Source organism: Temnothorax americanus, unplaced genomic scaffold, assembly GCF_048541705.1.
Source record: "Temnothorax americanus isolate GAGA-0224 unplaced genomic scaffold, ASM4854170v1 Scaffold11, whole genome shotgun sequence".
Lineage (NCBI taxonomy): Eukaryota > Metazoa > Arthropoda > Insecta > Hymenoptera > Formicidae > Temnothorax > Temnothorax americanus.
Window position 1 is genome coordinate 3,471,170 of NW_027509242.1, and position 20,877 is coordinate 3,492,046.

Below are 20,877 nucleotides of genomic sequence, written 5' to 3' on the forward strand. Positions count from 1 at the left end.
TGTCTTATCGCAATCTTTTTTAATGCACTTGAATCTTATAATGTACTAAATCGATAACTAATTAAAATTTGCGAGAGTTACTTTGCGTCACATGAAATCTTTTACGTGTTGCACAAACGTTTGCAAAATAGAAGCAAAATAAGATTTGTTTACGTTTGATAGAAAATTCCGTTAGATTGTACTACATCAACTCAGCGTCACGAGATTAACGATGAAAATAATTTCTCAATATTGTCCTAGACGTCGAACGGCTCAAGGTTCAAAAGCTGATAAGTTCATAAGCTGTAATCAGGGGTTGTGACATCACTGTGTGATATCTATATGTACTGAGTATAAAACCTCCGTTAACTTTAACACTTGTTAGTTTTAAGGAGAGCCTCGAGTGACCGTAGTATTAAATGCTAAACGCCGCATTCTAATCGACTTCCAATATATCTCTGAGTGCACGTTATTCTTCAAAGTTACGATGCAGTGCACATTGAAGATGGCAAAATGTTCCAGGCTCCTAAATAAGCACAACGTTGTGACTCGACATATACATGATTTGCAATTGAGTAGTTTACACAGGCAGAATTTGAGTAAGTTGCTCCCGCAAAAGGAGGAATTTCAAGCGAGGCACATTGGACCTAGGGAACACGAACAGATAGAAATGTTAGGCCTAATTGGATTTAAGGTAATTTACTTGTGAAAAATCATTTATACGGTGAAAATTGTACCGCAACTGGATTAATTTTTATGCGCGACGCAATATTGCAGAGTCTTGATGAATTAACGGAAGCTGCGGTACCGGCTAAAATTCTTCACAAAGGATATTTAAATCTTGACGAGCCAGTCAGTGAGTAGTTTTCTTAATCAACGATATTTAGATTTAATCAACATTTGATCGTGTTAATTGTTGGAGTAAATTGTTAGGTCTTTGTTTCATTGTCTGCAAAAATTACGCAAGTTTCTCTTAAGATTGTATAAATAGCAAAAATGCATTTTTTTGTTCTTGTAAGATACGACGTGATAACTGTGGGTCAGTCCGTGAAAACGTGACAAGTCACGAGACTTCCCGTGCGATTCGACTTGCCCTAATATTGATAACCCTCCATGTTATCTTCGGTCACAGTTCAATCTCGTGCGCCTTCTGCGCTTTCACGTGTTTCTCAGACTTAATCGTATGCCGTCACATAGATTTCCACATTTAATTTCTTTTCCCGATATCGCGTGCTGCAATACTACGTTACTACGTATGCAACCTACATATTTTTCCCATTATATTTTCGTATCTTCTTTTCAATAATATTATGTCAACAAATAATAATTAGAATTTTACATCGTCATATAAAACGAAGTAAAAATTAAAACAAAATTAACACAAATAATTTTTGCAGCCGAGTACGATCTAATAAAGCGGATCACAGAAATTTCGGAAAAGAATGACGTATGGCGCTCTTACATAGGCATGGGGTACCATAACTGCTGCGTGCCGCACACGATTATGCGTAACATTTTTGAAAATCCTGGATGGTAAATCGCGTTGCCACATAATTTGATAAACGTGAGATGCGTAAGAGAATCGTATAAACAATTTTATTGCATTTCGCCACAGGACGACGCAATATACTCCTTATCAGCCCGAGATTTCGCAAGGACGACTCGAAGGCTTGCTGAATTACCAAACCATGATATGCGATTTCACGGGGATGGAAGTGGCGAACGCTTCTCTCTTGGATGAAGGGACAGCGGCGGCGGAGGCCCTGGCGCTTGCGTGTCGACATAATAAGAGAAAAAAATTGTTCCTCTCCGACCGGGTGCATCCTCAGACTATTAGCGTTATCGCAACACGCGCCGCTTCCTTAGGTTTAACGCTTGAAGTTGGAGACGTGTTTAAAGTAGACACCAGCGGAAATGATATTGCTGGTATTCTCGTGCAGTATCCCGACACAACTGGCTGCATCCACGATTTCGAGGACGTTGTCAAGAAGGCGCATGCTAATGGGGTATGTGTTGTTAAAAATTATAGTATAATATATGCCAAACAAAGATATAAATATTTCCACAGAAGGGAAAATGTTCTGTAATTTTTATGAATGGATATTAACTTGACATGTAAAATGTTAAAATCACAATGTGTAAACGCTACAGACACTCGTCTGCGCTGCCACCGACTTACTTGCGTTAGCTGTGCTTCAACCGCCGAGTGATTTCGATGTCGACATATGCGTGGGTACGAGTCAACGTTTCGGAGTGCCTCTCGGATACGGTGGGCCTCACGCTGGGTTCTTTGCGTGCCGACAGAAACTGGTGCGATCAATGCCCGGCAGAATGATAGGCGTTACGAGAGATTCCAGCGGACAGGACGCTTATCGGTTGGCCCTCCAAACGCGCGAGCAACACATCAGGAGGGACAAGGCCACCAGCAATATTTGTACCGCACAAGCGTTGCTGGCTAATATGTCCGCGATGTACGCGGTGTATCACGGACCTCGGGGAATACGAGACATTGCGAGCAAAGTGCACAATTTGACGCTAGCTTTGGCGAAGGGCTTGGAGGTGGCTGGAAACGCAATAAATAATATATACTTCTTCGATACCATTACAGTGTCGCCAAAGATTTCTGTGCAGACGATAAAGGAAAATGCGAATATAGCTAAGATAAACTTAAGGTATTTCCCTAAATAGAGACGACAATTGTTTATGATTTTATCAAATAAAACTGCGAAATTTACAGATACTTTAACGACGGTACGATCGGAATATCTCTCGATGAGACAACGACGACGGAGGACGTGAATGATCTTTTCAAGATATTTTCGGCAAACACTACGGTTGTAGAGGTGGTCAAAGATGAAAACTTTCTCGCGAAAAGTTTGGACAAGTCGGATTTCCACCGTACTATTTCGTATTTACAGCATCCTGTTTTCAATAGCTATCACTCGGAGACGAGAATAGTTAGATACATGAAGTCTCTGGAGAACAAGGACGTATCTCTCGTACACAGCATGATTCCACTGGTGATTATTATTTGTTACAAATATTGTACTGGTGCTCGCACGCATATATTTGCTTCTTTAGCAATATTAGCGTTTAACAGGGTTCTTGCACGATGAAATTGAACTCAACGACGGAGATGATGCCTTGCAGTTTGAAAGGTTTCACCGACCTACATCCTTTCGCTCCACTCGAGCAGGCTGAGGGATACCAACAATTATTCGCCGAATTGGAACGAGATCTGTGCGCGATCACCGGCTACGACGGTATTAGTTTCCAACCGAATAGCGGGGCGCAAGGTGAATACGCGGGTCTGAGGGCTATACAATGTTATCACGAGTCGAGGGGCGACAAACATCGACAAGTCTGTTTGATTCCGATATCCGCGCACGGCACGAATCCCGCATCCGCTCAAATGGCGGGTATGCAGGTGGAACCGATTCTCGTACGGAAGGACGGTTCTGTCGACATGGCGCACTTGAAAGAGATGATCAACAAGTATCAAAAGACGCTGTCGTGCCTGATGATCACGTATCCATCGACGAACGGGGTGTTCGAGGAAACGATTGGCGACATATGTAACATGGTGCACAATGCCGGTGGGCAGGTATACTTGGACGGCGCCAACATGAATGCTCAAGTTGGCTTGTGCCGACCCGGTGATTACGGCAGCGACGTGTCGCATCTCAACCTGCACAAAACGTTCTGCATTCCTCACGGGGGTGGCGGACCCGGCATGGGTCCCATCGGGGTGTAAGCAATTATTCTAATTTTAGAATCTTTTTGTACATTGTTAAAGTTAAATATATAAAAAAAAATATATAATTTATAGGAAGCGACACCTTATACCTTTCCTGCCGAATCATCCAGTAGTAAATTGTTCGAGTAACGGCTATGGTGAGTTAAAGAATTTCGGTGCCGTATCGGCCGCACCTTTCGGATCGTCCGCTATTCTACCGATCTCATGGGCTTACATCAAGATGATGGGTCCGAGAGGCTTACGCAAAGCTACGCAGGTGGCTATTCTCAACGCCAATTACATGAGCAAGAGATTGGAGAAGTATTACAAAACGTTGTACAAGGGTGAAACCGGGCTGATTGCGCACGAGTTCATCCTAGATGTAAGAGACTTCAAGAAAACTGCCAATGTTGAGGCCGTTGATATTGCGAAGAGACTGATGGATTATGGCTTCCACGCACCGACCATGAGTTGGCCCGTAGCCGGTACCTTAATGATCGAACCGACCGAATCCGAAGACAAGACTGAGTTGGATAGATTCTGTGACTCTTTAATTTGTAAGTTCTAAAAAAATATTAAATAACGCTTAAAATATCTTATCGTCGAGTATTAACATTCTCGTCGTTTACTCACATTTGTAATTCTCGATAGTTATAAGGAAGGAGATAGCGGACATTGAAGAAGGAAAATTAGATATTGCACAGAATCCCTTGAAAATGGCACCTCACACGCAGGAGCAAGTAATAACGACCGAATGGAATCGACCATATTCGCGAGAGTTAGCAGCTTTCCCCGCTGTAAGTAGCTCGTGAGCATTATATCAAACATATATTAATAACACATTAATTGGTCTTTTTTTTTTTAGACATTTGTGAAAGGAAGTAACAAGATTTGGCCAAGCGTTGGAAGGATAGACGACATATATGGTGATAAGAATCTATTTTGTACATGCCCGCCCATTTCGCTTACAGAACAATAATTGTGACGTTGTATTTATATGCCATGTACAGTTACTTAGTTATATAATGCAGTACTATTTAAATATTTATTATAACTTTTATACAAATATATTATTTATATAAAACATAATGTTATTTTTTATCTGACAGTAGACGAAATATAACGAGAATCTGTGTTTAAGATTTAAATTTTTAGCAAATAAACATTGTTATTGTTTTCACGCTCGTATAATCTATTTTTTTTATCTATCTAAATTGTCATACAAATATTTACATTATATTATAAATATTTTACATATTTTCCGGCTATATTTTGTACATTATAGACCAGGCATAAGATAAGCAATGTTGTCGAGCATTTGGGAAAGTGTTTCAGGTTTAGCTCCATTAGTTTCTGGCAATTGCTGCGTTAAACAAATTAACGGACCTAAGGCACAGAGCAACGAATCCAGTAAAACCGAAAGACTGCCAGAAACAGCTATCTGACCATCGTGTTCCTTCAAACGTTCTCCAATGATTGTCAAGCTCTCACCAAGCAATTTGAGATGGGCTGCAACATCGATTGGCTGCGTTCCAACGACTTTGTACATTCCCGTGCCTATTACCGGCTCATTAACCAGATCTTTACTGGTGCGATTCGACGGTGGTGAGACTGGAACGTTCCCAACAACAGATGGCACGCCGAGTTGAATAGTTTTTTTTGCAGAAGCGGGCTTTGTTTCTTTCCCATTGCCTGAAATACAATATATACAGAATAATATATTAATGCCGTATTGAGTATTTAAATGAAATACATGCACACGAGAGCCAAAAAAAATATATATATATATATATATATTCAATTTAATAAATATTTTTGGCTAATGTGTGTGTGTGCACATGCACATGGGAAACAAGACAGACATACGTAAACTATACATAACATGACACATACAAATTGTGTACATATTGCCTGTATACAATTAAACTAAAAAAAAAACCCACCAATTTTATTAATGAATTTTTTTCGCGAGGCGGGCAGTGGCATTTTCCAAACGGGCTCATCTTTACTTGGCGACAAAGAATGAGGCTTTGCTGCCAAGCGCTTTGCACGCCTGCGCCAATTGTACTTTTCCAGATGCGGTACTGTAGCCCACAGCTCTCCTAATCGCTTAGAAACTGCCGCAAAATCTACAAAAAGCAACAATCGATAAACGACATCGTGCAAGTTGCGTGCACTTGCATGCTTATGAAAGAAAAAAATAATATAGCTCAGGTACCCATGTAAGGATCTTGCTCTAACAGTTCTGGCCTAACTTTCTTTGCCCATAGCATGTAAGCGGTAAATCTTGTCTTCTAAAAATATAAAAAAATTAAGGCCCTTCTTTGATATCGTTCCTCATTAGTACATACCCCTTTATCCTTGCGCTGTGTCTTCGTCTTGCCTATAATTTTTCCATCCTTAATAACCAACTTTTTCTTACATTTTTCAAGCATATATAAACTATTTGCTTGCGATGGGGTTTCCTGACCTGGTGGTGGCTCTAGCTTCCTGAATCCCATTTCTCTTTCGTCGATCATGAGAGGATCTACTTCATTGTCGCTCCCCGAGTCCATACTGTATCTCTCATCCTCGTTTATCCCAGAGGGATCATCGGATTCCGAGCTAGACGACTGTCCCTCATTGTCAGACAAGGGGTCCATCTTGATCCTTTGTTGCACATGATTCGAGCCTGAATTCTTTCTCTGCTGCCCGACGTTAACCGCCTGATTAGATTGCGTGGGCAATATCTGCTGCTGCTGCTGCTGCTGCTGCTGTTGCACTTCATACTGATCCAAGAGTTGTTGAGTCTGCAACTGCTGCGCCTTCTGTCGCTTGAGTTTATTCTCCGTAAGATCGTCAGATTCGAAGTCGACAAGCTTGGAGGATTTCTTCCTCACGCGTCCGCTACGGGAGATACCCGTGACCTCTAAATCTGAAAGATAAAGCAGACTGCACCTTGCCAAAAAAAAGAAAGGGTCCAATGTACTTTGCAATAGCTAACTACCAGGCTTAAACATTTATAGAGTTCAGGATAGGCACAGTATATATAGATACTACTTCTAGGCAGGCTACAATGTATCAGCTATTAAAGTTGTGGGCAGCCAGTCGCAGTACAACTCGCACTTCACTTTGCCTCGCTTCTTTTCTCTGAGAACTCTGCATTACGTTTTTATGAAAAATAATTATTCAATTAAACACTTTACAGACAGGAGATGACGATGATGACCAGATGTAAGCAAAATTTCAGGTGAATAAAGCTCTCGATAATAAGACAGTTTCTACGTTCCTGATTCTAATTGTTTATTTTTACAAGTCCATTCATTGGATATAGGCAAGTAAGTTGCAAAGATGTCTAAGCAGGATGTGAAAATGGAACGATCATTCTCTCTTTCAAAAAGTCAGATGCAGAAAAGTGGCTCGACGTGACCGAGGCTAGATGGATCTCTCTCGTGAAATTTCCGTTTTTTTTTTCTGTCAACACGACGGGTCTTCGTCTACTTTTCGTGCGTACGGCGCGCAGTTAGTACGACGATTATCCGCCATGTACGCCGAAGCGCTAGCGCCCCCAAACATAACGCCAAAAAACGCCAAATGAAACGTTGTAAGGTGAAAGATACTCCGATAAATTTTCTACGAACGCGCGCAGATCATGCGATTCACCGCAAGCGATACCAGCGAGCAAGCAAGACAGTCTATCCGATGCAGCCGCAACAGCATGTGACGAGAAACCGATGCTCACCGTCGCTCTTCTGAGCGCGTGCTTTCGTCGATCCGAACACATCCATAGCGTCCTGCGTCCTCCGTCCTTCCCTTCCGCGCTGCCCAATAGTGCCCAATATGCCCGAACGAACGCGCCGCGCGCCGCGCCGTGGCGTGCCCGGGCGTCGCGCCCTCGGATTTTCGCGGGCTCGGTGGCTCTTCGTGCTTATTGGCGCGACGTTCAACAGGCGCCTTCCCTTCGCGCGACGACACTTTTAACGATAGATTTGTTTCGAGGGATCGCGTAAAAATACGACCGACGATCATCGTTGATACCACGACACTCCCCGCGGTAAATTGACAAAAGGCCTTTTGTTCAAAATTTGTTTGCGATCTTTGAAAGAAACAAATGCCGCACACACACGGACGACGTCCGAAACACATAATGTGGTAACGCTTTGACTTTGACAACGCGGTATTCGAAGTAGTTTCCACCCGGCTTGCGATATATAAAGATTGACGGTAAGAAAAAAAGAAAACCTATACAGGAAGGGGAACTAGTCTTTATATATTTGCCGACGCTGATGAGTGGCTGTTAATGGATACGCGGCGAATTAATTGTAAACGAGATATTAGTTTGTACCGCCGCGGGGTTCGCGAAATCTTTTTTCGCGCGACGAGAAACATAAAAGGTCATCGGAAAATTTTCATTGTCACGAATTGGGATCTTTGATCGCTGTATATCGAAGCAAGTCTGCAAGATGACCGCGCTTATGGGCGCCGTAATGAAATTGTTGTCCACTTCAGGGTGTCGCCACTTCCCGAAATTCAAAGCGCGCGACCAACTTCAAGCGAGACGCCAGCCTCGACAAGTTTCTACCGGTACTCCCGTACTCGCGGCACGAAACTTGTGTCGCGCGTCGCGGTCGTGAATATATCATTAATAATCGGGGAGGGACAACGAAATCTGTTCGGAAAATCGAGGACTGGATCGACGTCGTCGTTCGCCGCGCGGCTGCTGACAGGTACGCGATGAAATTAGTGTCTCGTCTCGTAGTCGCGCATTTTCGGAACCTGCGATCAAGAGTATCGCTGCCATATTTGCAAATTCGAATAGCAAAAAATTCACTTCACCGCCACCGCTCGGCCAATTTTTATGACGGTCCAATGATTCCGCGGGACGAAATTTTTCTTGCGCGTCACAAAAATATATTATTGACTTTCAGGTGAAAAGGAAAAAAAACTCGCGTGGGAAGGACAGATCGAGAACTTTAATCGTCACAATAAACGAAGTGGCTGTTGGTCAGAGGTACGTGATAATTAATATTTTTACTATATCTCGTAAAATTTCGTACTTCTTTCTCAACTTGCAACTGTAAGAACGAATTTTTCGTAAATATATCCCTGATAATTTATAAAATATAAAATATATATTTTCGTGTAAGATGAGCACATATTTATCGTTCACACGTTAGGCATGCGTAAATTAAAATTTTATATATGCGAAATAATCAACGCGAACTGAATATTCTATGACAATAAGATAAGGCGCTTGCCATTTATAATCGCAAATTATTCTTCATTAACTATGAGAAAGTTACTGTGAAAATGAGTACAATACTTAAAATATCATGTATTATAATATATTATACTCTTTCAATACTTACATTATATATTATACACGTATTATACTTTCAAAATTAGCTTATTACTCCTAGAACTTGAAATTTCAAAAGCAATTTTACTAATTTTCTCATATACACATATATAGAAAGAGAGAACCATAGTATAACTTATTAATATATATTTTTTATATAACAAAAATATATTTTATATCATTGCTCATCAAATAATACTGAAATAGTGATTTTAATCATTTATAATTTTATATATTGCCTATTATTTTCTACACTCTTTCAAGGAATATTTGATGCACGTTATATACATTTTATATATGTATACATATTATATGTACAGACAGGAATGTGTATTAATTTAGAGATATTAATGTGGCTTTAGAAAATTTATCGAAATTAAACGATTGATATATATATATACAAACGTAGGCATATCAGAATTAAATTAAATTAAATATTGTCTTCTTGCTGCCACCCATCATCGTCAGACAGAAATCTCCTCTTATGAGTTGTATTCATATAAGGCCTCAAGGCCCATTCCGTGTCAGCGGCTGATTCAGCATCCAGAGTTCCTAATTTGATCTCGTATAACTTCATTTGAAAGCGTGGTCCAACCTCCGTCAATTCGATCTCCTTTCCCTGAGCCTTCTTGTACACGTGATGCCGGAAGGATATGAAGTCGTCGTGATTGGCAAAACTAATCACCCTCTTGCTATCCTCTTTTGGCACGGGAAACAGGTACTTCAATATGTTCATTGTTCTCTCTCCTAATTTCGTCTTGAAATTATGAAAGATTAGATGTGGATATTGCTCCGACATTGTGCCAATGTCAGGTATGTCGTGTCGCATTACGACACCGGATAACGTAAAGTAGGCCGTTGGTCCGTAGGGCAGATGACATATCACCAGGGCGTCGGGGACGCCACGATGCTCGTGCACGATGACGAAGTCCGTGACGTCGTTGGCTCGGCAGGCGTGGATCAGCTGCTTCATCTCGTAGTTACCGCGATTCATCCGCTGCGAGTTCGGGAATATCAGACGCAGCTCCTTCACGAACATCTTCAGCCGGGAGCTCGGGTCGCGCGACGTCGTGACGACGATCTTCGGGTCTTCCACGCCGGCCCAGCGATACTCGTCGTCCTCGTGATTGACCACGGCGCCGCCCATCTCCGTGCCCATGGCCATCGCCATCTCCGGCCCGGCGTCCTCCCATTCGATCTTCCTCTGCACGTGCAACGCGCTTTTCCTCAGGTCCGGGTGGATCGGGACATTTTTCTCCAAGCTGTGCTTCAGCTTGTCCTTCTTCTCTTGGATACCTTGCACCTTTTCTTGCACGGATTTTCTGTAGAGGTACTCTCGACGTAATCGCGCTTGTCTTCGCAACATTTTTGTCACTCAAACTTGTATTCCTCGTCGATTGTTACGAGAACTTTCCGTAACTTTCTTCCTCGAGTAGCGTGTTTAACAACAGTACGCGTGCTCATTTGGAGGTTATGGTTATGATACCATGTTTTTTATAAGGTGACGCATCAGATGCATCCAGTAGGCAGTAGTTGGATGTAATTGGTTGGATCTAAAAGTAAAGGCCAATCGAATGTAATACTTGATGCACCTAATGGGTGCGTACGAGAATTACATTAAAGAAAAAAAAAAGGAAATGGAGAAATATATACATGAGAAATATAACCGAAACAAGTTCGTATAAACTGATTATAGCTATCTTTTCTGGTTGCACAAAACAACTGCATATGTAATACATTATAGTTTTGTATGCATAATAATTATAATTTGCAAATATTTAATTATTTAAAGCTAAATTTTATTTAAAGCTAAATTTTCTGTTTAATTATCTATTGTTTAAAGTTAGCAAATTTCAAATTATTTTTATCGTATCTGTATATCTTTTTAGCGACAATTTTTCTAAAAATTATGTTTTCTTACGTTTGTATATAAGATTTATAAATCATAATTGACAGTTATATAACAATTTGGTACCCAGATAGCACACATGTCTAAAAGATGTCTAAAAGATGTCATAAAGATGTACTACATACGTCTTTTAGACACGTGTGTCTAAAAGATGTCTAAAAGATGTCTTTGCGACGTCTTTTAGACATACGTGCTGTCTGATGGGTAAATATTTAAATTTTAAATTCGCTTATATAAACGCCTAGTTTCTGTTTGAGAAAGTTTATCGAAATCATTAATCTCTTTAAACATTCTTTAAATGTCTTATATTTCCCACGGATTTTTGTGTTATTGTTGTTCGAATGATTGTTCTCGTGTGTACCGCAACGTGCACTTTGCAAGAAAATGCAATACAGCGCGACTTGAGAAATCAAGCCTGCTTCCTCGCGCGCGACTTACGGTGTTCGATTTGGATGTGTTATTTTGTGTAACCACCTGAGTGCGGCCAATCACGCATGAAAGTAACAATGAATAGCATCGAAATAGGCGGATAGATGGCAAACCGGTCATTTTGTCCGGTGCGTTCAAAAGCATCTGTGTATGCATGTGTTCGGGTATGTGTTTCTCCGTGTGTATATACACGCGTGTGGTTCACCGGAGTCCACGCCTTAGGCATCCTCTTCCGCATTTCATGTCGTCGGAAGAGGAAAAATTCCTCGGAACATTCTGTCGGCTATATACACGGGGTAAAGAACGTTTCGTTAAATGTTCTATAAAATATATTATAGAACATATTCTATAGAATATATAAAAACTTTTTCCGATGCTATTTCCGATTAAAGAGCAACTAAGCGCGAAATACTCTACAATATATAATAAATAATATATAATATATAGTAAAAAAAGGAAGTAGATGGCTGAGATTTATTTTAAATTAATTGAAAATGAGAAGTGCGTAAAACACAATCGTGCGTACCTTATAAGATGCGGTTGAAAATGATAATGAAATATCCTATTGAAAAATTTCGTTCAAAAAGAAAATATATTACATGCTTCATCTATATGCTTCTTTGCGCATTTATAGAATAAATTCCTTTTTTAAAATATTAATATAATATATTGTATAAAATATATATATTTATAGCATATGGTCTCATTGTTAACGTTAATTTTTAATGATATATTATTCTATAAATTTGAAATCAATGTTAAAATAATTTTAGAATTACACTCGATATGAAGAATTAAGTTTTACGAATTAAGTTTTATAAGTGAAGTAGCTAAACTTTTTTATTTTTTATTCAATTTCAAGCAAATTTCAATTAATTCGTAATTTAATAATTGACTACAACAATGTTTAACATTAAAAGCAAGTCGGATTGTCTTCTAAATCGTTGGCCAATTTCGTTACGCGAAACGCCCTGAATAATATTGGATCACGATATCAACTCGCGATGAATATAGAATTGCCGTCGCGAATTGTTCACGCGTATAGGGAAACTTGATTCGCGTTACGCGTTTTCCACAACAACGTGTATATAACGATGTCAGCACGCCGGGCAATGCCGGTCAGTCCGTATTATAGCAATTCAATAATAAATTGTAGAACGGCTCGGTCGGCGCATTATGCGCCGGTAATCACGGTAATAAGCAGTTCTAAAAGTAACGTAAGTACGTTGTAGGTAGTAACGAGTGGAGCCGTAATCTCGGGGGATGCCTCCTCCTTGTGGCAAGGCGAAAGAGGAGAGAAATCGTGACGCGGAGGGCTGAAACGTTAGGGGAGAGGGGAACGTATACATACGAGGAAGGTGAGAGACAGAGAAAGATATTAGGAAGAGAGTGAGAGAGGGCCCATGGGCGTCATCTTCGCTACGTTCCTGAATCGGCATAATTTACAGCCTCGTCCGAGCTAATATGAGCGCGTTTATGCAAAAGGGGCGACATAAAGCACGATCGACATGACGACGATCATTAGAAACCGGACTCGACTCTGCCGCCGCTTTTCCTTCCGGCGAAGGAAGCGTTTTGCCTTCATTCGCCCGGCCGCGGCCGATGCGATGATTTCGCCTCGCCACCGATGATGCTAACCACTTTTTTTTATCATATTCAAACGATGATTTCGCAGTTGTCTTATTCGGTTCTTTGTATATCGTTTGAATGTTTAACGACGATTGCCTAGTTTGATCGGATTTTTCTTATTTTCACATTTTACGTTGAATGAGGGAAAGCTTTGTTGGAGGATAGGTGTTTCATAGTCTCGCGAATTTGCGATTGTTTACCTGCATTTAGAGACATTTTTAGTATATCGGAGTACATGCACGACGCACACAATTTATATAATTTTTCATTTCTTTTACACGCACATTAAAGCGTAATTAACACGGTGTCATAATTATATCCTAGCTTTAACATTGCTTCGTGAATTAGACCTCGCACGATTGCGATTCTCAACGCGGTCGAAATTCTTATCTTGGATGGTCAAAATTAGAGTTCCTATAAGCTGGTCAAAATATCCGATTGGTTTTTGTTCACATAATTTTGCGAATATAACGACGGAGAGAGATACACGAGCGAATTAGAAGTCGACGGCGAGCCGCGTACCTATATGTACGCCTATGAGACGGGTATGCGGGGACTACGCTATATACGTACCCGTTAAGCCAACATCTAATTCGATAACTGGCGAAAATAATAACGTAGCGATCTGTTGCGTTCGCGGCGCGCAATCATCCGTTTCGTACCGCGTGTCCGCGGAGAACTATAAGATCGAAGGCGCTTTTCTCCCGAGGATAATATTTTGTTGCTCATAGTCGAGCGTAATAATCGCCACCACCTGCCATACACAAATACGAAACACTTCGAATTATCGTGCGATCATGACAATTTTATCGCGAAACACTTGCAGACTTGTTCCTGTCCGATTTTTTGATTTGACGGAATTTACACGGTGGACGGAAAGAAAGAGCAGCGGATCTACGAACGTTGGAATGACGCGGAGGAGATACGAAATTAATATACACGGGCAAGAAGTGTATTTTTAAGATTCTAACTCTAACTTGGCGGCGAAGGATTGAAAATCGAATGACGCGTACGGGTAGCCGGTCGTCCGGTCGTTTAAACGAATCAGATAATTTTTCGGGCGCGCTTAAAGGACGTATATACGGTAGCGATTTATAATGAGGCGATTGTCGACTACCTCGGTAGCAAAGATGACACTTATTAAAAGTTTCGGTCCCACGAGGTGAACACGAGGTATCGATCTTTCTCCCCGATCGTTCTCTCCCCGCGTCTTTCTTCTCGCGCGAGCGGGGCGACGCTGCCTCTCTCGTTATACCCATCCACGAGAAATACCGAAGAGTTTAATAAGCAAGAGCGGTGGCGACGATATACCGCGATACAAGATACCGCGAGTACCATCCATCACGCGATGTGAATCGCCCCGTCCCGTAGCGTTTCGGCATGTTCGTGAGAGAGACACCCGGACCTTCTATGATCCTCCGTTTGTCTCTAAAAAGACCCATCGGATCTCCGGGTGTCTTATTAACCGCGCGGTTATTCTTCAAACGTCGTTGCGTCACGCTCGGGGTTAAAATCGTCGCGGGGCGAATAAGGAGGGATTAAAAAAAGAAAATTATTATATTCATTGTGTGGCCGCCGGTTTTAATGCGCGGGGCGATAACGAAAGCTTAGGTCGGTGCTCGCCATCGACCCGCGCCGCCGTCATCCTGCAGCGGAGGAGGTCGCGTGCAAAAAATACGTTAATTCCGCGTAGCTTGCATGACCGTGCAAATAAATAAAACGGCAAACACACATCGCGGCCTAGCGCTGCCTCGCGGTACCGTATTTTATATTTTATCCAGTTCGAATGATTGATCGCGCTCCGCTACCGGGGGCTGAGTCCCGGGCACGATAGCATCTCGCGAAATGCCCCCGGTCGCCCGACTGTACTTGTCGTTTCACGCATTGTTTATTATTGTCCGATGGTTTTATCACGATCGTCGGTATAGGGGAACCGGACAGGCGGGGGGCACGGGAGGGGGAGGGGGGAAAGCCGGGATAACGATTCCTTCATCGACGTACTTGCGGGATGATGAGAGGGATAGCTACGAGTCGTCACCGTTGCTATTTTATTGTTTCTCCGCGATTGCGATGTTTAGACGAATAATATTATACAATTTATGACGCGAAAAGAGCGAGATAATGCGGCGAGAAATAATCGTGGGCGCGATTATTGCCAAATGCGATGCGAACCGAAAGTTTTCGGTTTTTTGGCATGAACCGGAGTAAAAGAGGCAACGATCCCTATATATGTGTGTGTGGAAGATAGTAATTACAGAAGCGGGACTGAAAACGCGGGGTTCCATCAGACCCTGCGAGGCACGATCCTCGATAAGTATAGTTGTTTCAGGATCGCGTCGATGCCTCCTCTACTCCCGCTATCTCATTTTATTGGTACAGGTTATGTGAAAAATTTATTGGCTCCGACAGCGAGCGCGCGCGAGCGTATTATACCCGGGATGCGAGCAAATTCGTCGTCCAGCTGGCCGGGAAAGCTTTGAAAATTTCATTTGCGGAGAAGTTTCGTCTCCGAATTTTATAATTATGCTGGTACCACATATATGTCTCGCACGGATCATTTCTACCTGTCATACATTACATAAATTATTCAGATTCAATTAAATGTAAATTCTTAATGTACGCGACGTCGCGATTGAAACGCTCGGAAAAAGATTTTCGATGAAATTTGATACAACGATTATCCATTGTCCCGACTTCCTAAACCGTCGATATATGCGCTGAGAAATTTTCGACTAAATATTGAGCCGATCTAACGCCCATCCATCAAATATTGCTTAATCATATCAGGGTCGGTGCAAGTAATTATCGTTTCTAGGGAAGTAATTATCGTTTCCCGGTTAACGTGGCGGGATACACAAGGTGCACGAGCAAAAAACACAAATAAGTTATTGCCTAGAGATTTTTTTCTGAAGCATCATCAAACTGCATCTAGCTGGTGTCTCGCGGTTGCATCGTGCTCTTCCATTTCTTCGGTGAACGGACCCGATCACCGGCATACCCCGTCATTATCTTCCGATACAGTTTTGCCTCATTTTTCCCCATCCTCCGCCTCCTTCTGCCCTCTTTTTCTGTTATTTCATGTTTATCCCCTTCTTTGTTTCTGCTCGCTTCTCTCCGCGAGAGAGAACTTCGTATATTCTCTCGAGAATATATACTCTCCCACATCCGAGATATCCATTACGGCGTTGCAACCCGAAATCTCGATTTTGTTTCGCGCTTGAACGTTTCTGATTAAAGAATTGCCGGATGTGCGCAATTATCGATACAATTGATATCTTCAAACGATTTAAGAACACGTTGTGCGCTGCTTTTCGTCAATTTCGCCGGGAGTATTCCGCTTCGTAGCGTGCGGTTATCCGCGATGCGGATCGTCACGATTGATCGTCGCGCTCGATTTCCTTCGCGTTACATACGGCACGCAGTAATAATGCCAATTAATGCCCGCGGGACAATCGCCCCAAGTTTCTTACGAACTGTCCCGCAAATTGCCGCGACACAAACGCTCGCCGGCATTCAACCGCGCGGCAATATCGTAACGGAAACGCCCGATGCTACCGGAAGACGTTTTCATCTCGAGCATATCGTCATCTTCGCCGGCTCTCCATTTACCTCCGCCTCCCGTGGAAGGCAAGAAAGATCGTTTCGACATAAAGGCATCGATTCAGCGGCACTTGAAATGCGTGCCAATGCGCCATTATAAACGCTAGTGTCTCGTAACAAATATATTTCCCATTAATTTCACAAAGTTAAATGACCTCGATTTCTTTTTAATTGAATTAATCTACGTAAATATGACGGAAGTTCTCTTTACGAAGAATCCGAGACAGATCGAGCGCAATTGCAACGGCATCAATATAGCGACATGGAATCAATAGCGTCGCTTCGAGCGTTTGACGGTAGAAAGTTTGATGCGAGATAATGTCAGGTATATATATACGTTTCTGAATTCCTTGACAGCCTGGACGCTTTCATCCGCGTTTCAGGATCAAAGGCGAGGGGGGGCTTTCCCCGGGCGAGCCATGGGGTAATATAACGATCGCGGCGTAATTCGCGTCGCGAGTATATAGCCGGTTATTATCGGGTAATGTGCGGGTCGTGGAAGTATTGATGTCCTGGGACAAAACCGTTTCAGCCACTTCCTAGGCGTTGTGCTACCCTGGCCCGCAGTCTGCCAGAAATCAATGACAAATCCAACAAGTTCCGCCGCTAGATATACGCCGCCGCTTTTAATTTATTCGAGTCGATAAACGCACCGATTGATCCCTCTGCAAATTCTGTTCCTACAACGCTAAGCACAGTTTTCAGTTAGGGCAGCTATCGAGATCGTAACGTTTAAGTTTATTGGAGAATCGGTATTCGTTTATCTCGCTTAATTTTAATTTCGGCGATAGATCGATGGTATCGATGATGAGGCTTTAATTATTAATGTCTGTATTTAATTTTGTCCCCAGGATGGGAGCTAAAATAATACGTTTTGTGCTAATGCGCTTCTATAGCTTACAGATGTTCTTAACAGATGACTCTAGTTGTACGTCTTTCAACGTTGTATCATCTGTTTCGATTACTGCAATAATCGGGATATCCAATTACCGTGTTCCTACAGACGTATATCAAAGTGTAATATTTATTGTTATAAAATCGATTACATTAAATTTTGTTTTAAAAAGTTTAATCAAAAAGTTCCTGTACGAATATATATTCAATAAGAATGAACTTACGTTTGTATTAATATCACATTCTAACTCTGAGAAATTAATTTAAAAATCTGTTGATCAGTATATGTACGCAGTGCAATATCAATTACACAAAAATGATAGACCCCCGGGAGAAACGAAAAAAAAGGTCTTAGGGGTGTTCTCTCGCAAACCTCCGACAACCTCGGGTGACTCGACAACCGATCGCGAGGAGCGTCGGAGGCTCGCCACGCTGTACAGAGGGAGAGCCTGCGAAATAATGAAGGCAACTCCCAGAGCCTCATCGAGCATCATCGCCGGTCGGTCGGACGATCGTAAAAATGGCAGCGCGGAGTTTTTTGACGGATCGGCGCGGCGTGGCCGATCCGTCGTTATCCGCTGCCTCGTATAACTCGAGGCAGATTCTAGTTGAGCCGCAGATTTATTAGCGATAGAGCAGTTCGATAGCCGCGCGCTCCGTGCACCACCACGCCCATCCCGTGCACACGGCGACGGAGCGCACGCAGGCCCCCCGCGCCTCTCGTCGATGTGCGCCGCGGCCGCGGCGATGCACAACCAGCACAACCGCCCGATGCAACGTTAACCCGCGTTCGAGAGGGACCCCTCGCTCGCTCTTTAATGTTATGCTGCGGCTCCTCGCTCGATCGGAGCGTCGTTGCCCGCCACGTCGCGTCGGTCGGGGGATTTCTCTCGCCCCTAGGGCGAGAGGATGTACGAGCGAGAGCCCCTTCGAAGCTTCTGCAATTTCTCGCCAGGCACAAAGTACACTCCGAGACCCGTCCGACGACGTTCGACTTCGCTGAGAGCGCCTGTCTCTCGCTCATCCGGCCACTCGAAAATTCCCCGGGACTCCTCGAACGCGAAAGCATATAATCGTAAACATCGGGGGGAAAAAAGAACTGAAAATATAGTCGTGCAGCGCGTAACCACTGTGTTTCAAAAAATTCGGAACGCACTCGCGATGCATTTTTGCTCGGCGAGCTTATTTCTTCCACAATTGCGATCCGTAACTTCGCGATTCTATAAGTATTCTCTCCCTCTTTCTTTCTCTCTCGCGATACCTAGAATTCTTGTATTTTTTTTCTAAAGGTGGAAGTATAATGGTTCTGGCCACTTGTTCCTAATTGATACAAAATTTTATTTTTCATATTTATATATAATTATATAAGAATTTTGAATAACAGATATATTCGCAAATAATTATTGATACGTCTGACGTATCTCGCTACCGCTATCGGCGAGCGAGACAAGATATTTGAGGGAAGCGATAATTATACAAGGAAATGGCTCGACGAGTGCGAAACGAACGATTTATCGGGCGAAATCGGCCGATGCACTACCGAGCACACAGGCGGACCGCGGTAGATAAAAAGGTAGAGAATCTGTGTCAGAGGTTGGTTATGCCTCGGATTTATGGGTTTGATTACCGTCGTGTACGATACGCGCACGGCGCGATTTTGTATGGGTAAATCGTGATCCTCCACGCCTCCTCTCTTTCTCTCTCTCTCTCTCTCTCTTTCTCTCCCTATTTCCTCCTCCTCCTGCTGCACCTCCTCGCTTCCTTCTCGCCTCCTCGCCCGATCGCGTATAGAGTTATCGCATTCTCGGCCCGTAAGTGTCCATTGTCTACTTCCAGGGTCCGCGTATTATATGCCCGCGCTTTACGTCTCGATCCCCTTCGACTTCGACTTACCGCGGCCCCGGTGTAATTTCACTTTTACAACGTCGCGTCGGATTCACCACCGATAGGCCACGCTGTGCTTAAATCTACAAGCGCATCTCTATGTTATTACGTAACGTAGCGTAAGTGATTCGTGTAGCAGAAAACTTATCCGAAAATTATTCTTGCTTCCGAGAATCAATTAATACTGCAACATTTATTTCGCATTTGAGAAAATCTTGCTCACGTTGTTTCATTTTTTTTTCTCTTTCAAATGAAATTATATTTTAGGAGGAATTTACATTTGCTGCCTAATAAACTATTTGGAGATATCAAAATACACGATTCTTTTTAGCTCGCGTTGTATTCGACGTCTGTCTTATATACATGTTGTTTAGAAATTTGTTTCGCGAGAAACGATTGTCAGTGGAATTACGCCGCGAGCTGCGACGTGACGTGTTTGTGAAAGCTATTGGCTAACGGGAGATATTAATTTAAGAGAGTCTATGGGCCGTATTAATCTTGCGTTGATGTGGCACGGAGACCCCAGGTGGTTCACGAAATCTACGAGCGGGCATAGGCAGTAGGTTGATTGAAAGAATTTCTCACCGGCATGAGCGAAGCCTATTGTACCGCTGGAAATTTCGATACGTTTAGTTACTTCGAATATATCGCGATTTTTTGTTAGTGCATGATTCTTCTTTGGTGGCAATATATATACGAATATAATTTAACAGTTATAGTATAACATGAACATTAAACCGAATGTGTATCAAAACTATAATATTAGTCAAATTCTGTCGACTTGCAGATTGCTGAAAAAAGTGGATCTTACTCTTAACTCATTTTATTTTTCACTTAAGTATTTATTATTCGTCTTACTGATCCCTACAAGCGATTCTTACGACGTTATAAATCCCTTTCAACCGCGCACCTTATTTCGCACGCGTCTTCGCACTTCGGACGATGTGGTAGCCGCTGGTGGCTCATTGATTTCGCGCGTCCGTCCTGTCAGAAGTCCACGGATGCTTCTTCCTCACGCCAAGAGCTTCGGAGACGTCCGTCGGGGTGGCGAGAGAGAGAGAGAGAGAGAGAGAGAGAGAGAGAGAGAGAGAGAGAGAGAGAGAGAGAGAGAGAGAGAGAGAGAGAGAGAGAGAGAGAGAGACGACGCCCCACGTCGGGCCTGGTGAGAAGATGAGAAACATCGCGGGAGGTCCCGCGCTTAGCGCGCGGCGCGGCCCCAGGATTGATGGACATCCTCACCTACTCGCGTGATTATTCGTCGATCCGCGCGCGCGAGCACGTGTATGCGTGTGTGTGCGTGCGTGCGTTACCCGTGCGTGAGTTACAGCCCGTGCACGGTCGTGAGCCCCGCGTGCGAGCGTGGTAATCACTGGTCGTTAGCGCCTCATTCACGCTGGATGTTACGGACGTCACGGAGCTGCCTCATTTCCAGCCGGTATCGATACCTTGCACGTATACGATCGATCGGTTTACGTCGGG

At 42.9% G+C, this 20,877-nt stretch overlaps 4 protein-coding genes across 10 annotated transcripts in view; 2 read left to right on the plus strand and 2 right to left on the minus strand.

Annotated features, from left to right (window-relative positions):
* Positions 1–353: 353 nt before the first annotated feature.
* LOC143908468 (glycine dehydrogenase (decarboxylating), mitochondrial) lies at positions 354–4,897 on the plus strand. Its single transcript, XM_077426145.1, has 10 exons — positions 354–673; positions 757–835; positions 1,377–1,512; positions 1,595–1,985; positions 2,131–2,651; positions 2,717–2,999; positions 3,080–3,729; positions 3,809–4,272; positions 4,367–4,512; positions 4,581–4,897. Exons 1-10 carry the CDS (start codon positions 467–469, stop codon positions 4,692–4,694), a joined length of 2,991 nt encoding a protein of 996 aa, XP_077282271.1. The 5' UTR covers positions 354–466; the 3' UTR covers positions 4,695–4,897.
* On the minus strand, positions 4,747–7,541 carry LOC143908480 (uncharacterized). 7 transcript variants are annotated; one of them, XM_077426185.1, is made up of 6 exons: positions 7,437–7,541; positions 6,702–6,853; positions 6,067–6,623; positions 5,934–6,009; positions 5,659–5,844; positions 4,747–5,407 (listed from the first exon to the last, which is right to left on the minus strand). In XM_077426185.1, exons 2-6 carry the CDS (start codon positions 6,712–6,714, stop codon positions 4,995–4,997), a joined length of 1,245 nt encoding a protein of 414 aa, XP_077282311.1. In that variant the 5' UTR covers positions 6,715–6,853; positions 7,437–7,541; the 3' UTR covers positions 4,747–4,994. The 7 variants fall into 7 exon arrangements, with proteins under 7 accessions (XP_077282311.1, XP_077282298.1, XP_077282317.1 ...); XM_077426172.1 differs by having other exon boundaries at positions 6,067–6,629; XM_077426191.1 differs by lacking the exon at positions 6,702–6,853 and having other exon boundaries at positions 6,067–6,098; positions 6,186–6,629; positions 7,437–7,525.
* A 730-nt stretch (positions 7,542–8,271) lies between these two features.
* Positions 8,272–20,877, plus strand: part of LOC143905691 (uncharacterized) — a 262,762-nt gene continuing 250,156 nt past the window's right edge. The window contains exons 1-2 of the mRNA XM_077421251.1: positions 8,272–8,421; positions 8,623–8,705. The gene's annotated coding sequence lies outside the window, so the exon portion shown is untranslated. The remainder of the gene's footprint in view (positions 8,422–8,622; positions 8,706–20,877) is intronic.
* Positions 9,118–10,535, minus strand: LOC143905685 (U3 small nucleolar ribonucleoprotein IMP4). Its single transcript, XM_077421237.1, has one exon. It carries the CDS (start codon positions 10,417–10,419, stop codon positions 9,484–9,486), a length of 936 nt encoding a protein of 311 aa, XP_077277363.1. The 5' UTR covers positions 10,420–10,535; the 3' UTR covers positions 9,118–9,483.

Excerpts from the sequence above, each read along its gene's own strand:
- LOC143905685 (XM_077421237.1), bottom strand. The coding sequence starts at position 10,419 with ATGTTGCGAAGACAAGCGCGATTACGTCGAGAGTACCTCTACAGAAAA.
- LOC143908468 (XM_077426145.1), top strand. The coding sequence starts at position 467 with ATGCAGTGCACATTGAAGATGGCAAAATGTTCCAGGCTCCTAAATAAG. Across the intron at positions 2,652-2,716 it reads ATAGCTAAGATAAACTTAAG|ATACTTTAACGACGGTACGA; the intron begins GTATTTCCCTAA and ends CGAAATTTACAG. Across the intron at positions 3,730-3,808 it reads GGCATGGGTCCCATCGGGGT|GAAGCGACACCTTATACCTT; the intron begins GTAAGCAATTAT and ends TATAATTTATAG.
- LOC143908480 (XM_077426159.1), bottom strand. The coding sequence starts at position 7,482 with ATGGATGTGTTCGGATCGACGAAAGCACGCGCTCAGAAGAGCGACG. Across the intron at positions 5,845-5,933 it reads AGAGCAAGATCCTTACATGG|ATTTTGCGGCAGTTTCTAAG; the intron begins GTACCTGAGCTA and ends TGCTTTTTGTAG. Across the intron at positions 5,408-5,658 it reads AAAATTCATTAATAAAATTG|GCAATGGGAAAGAAACAAAG; the intron begins GTGGGTTTTTTT and ends ATTGTATTTCAG.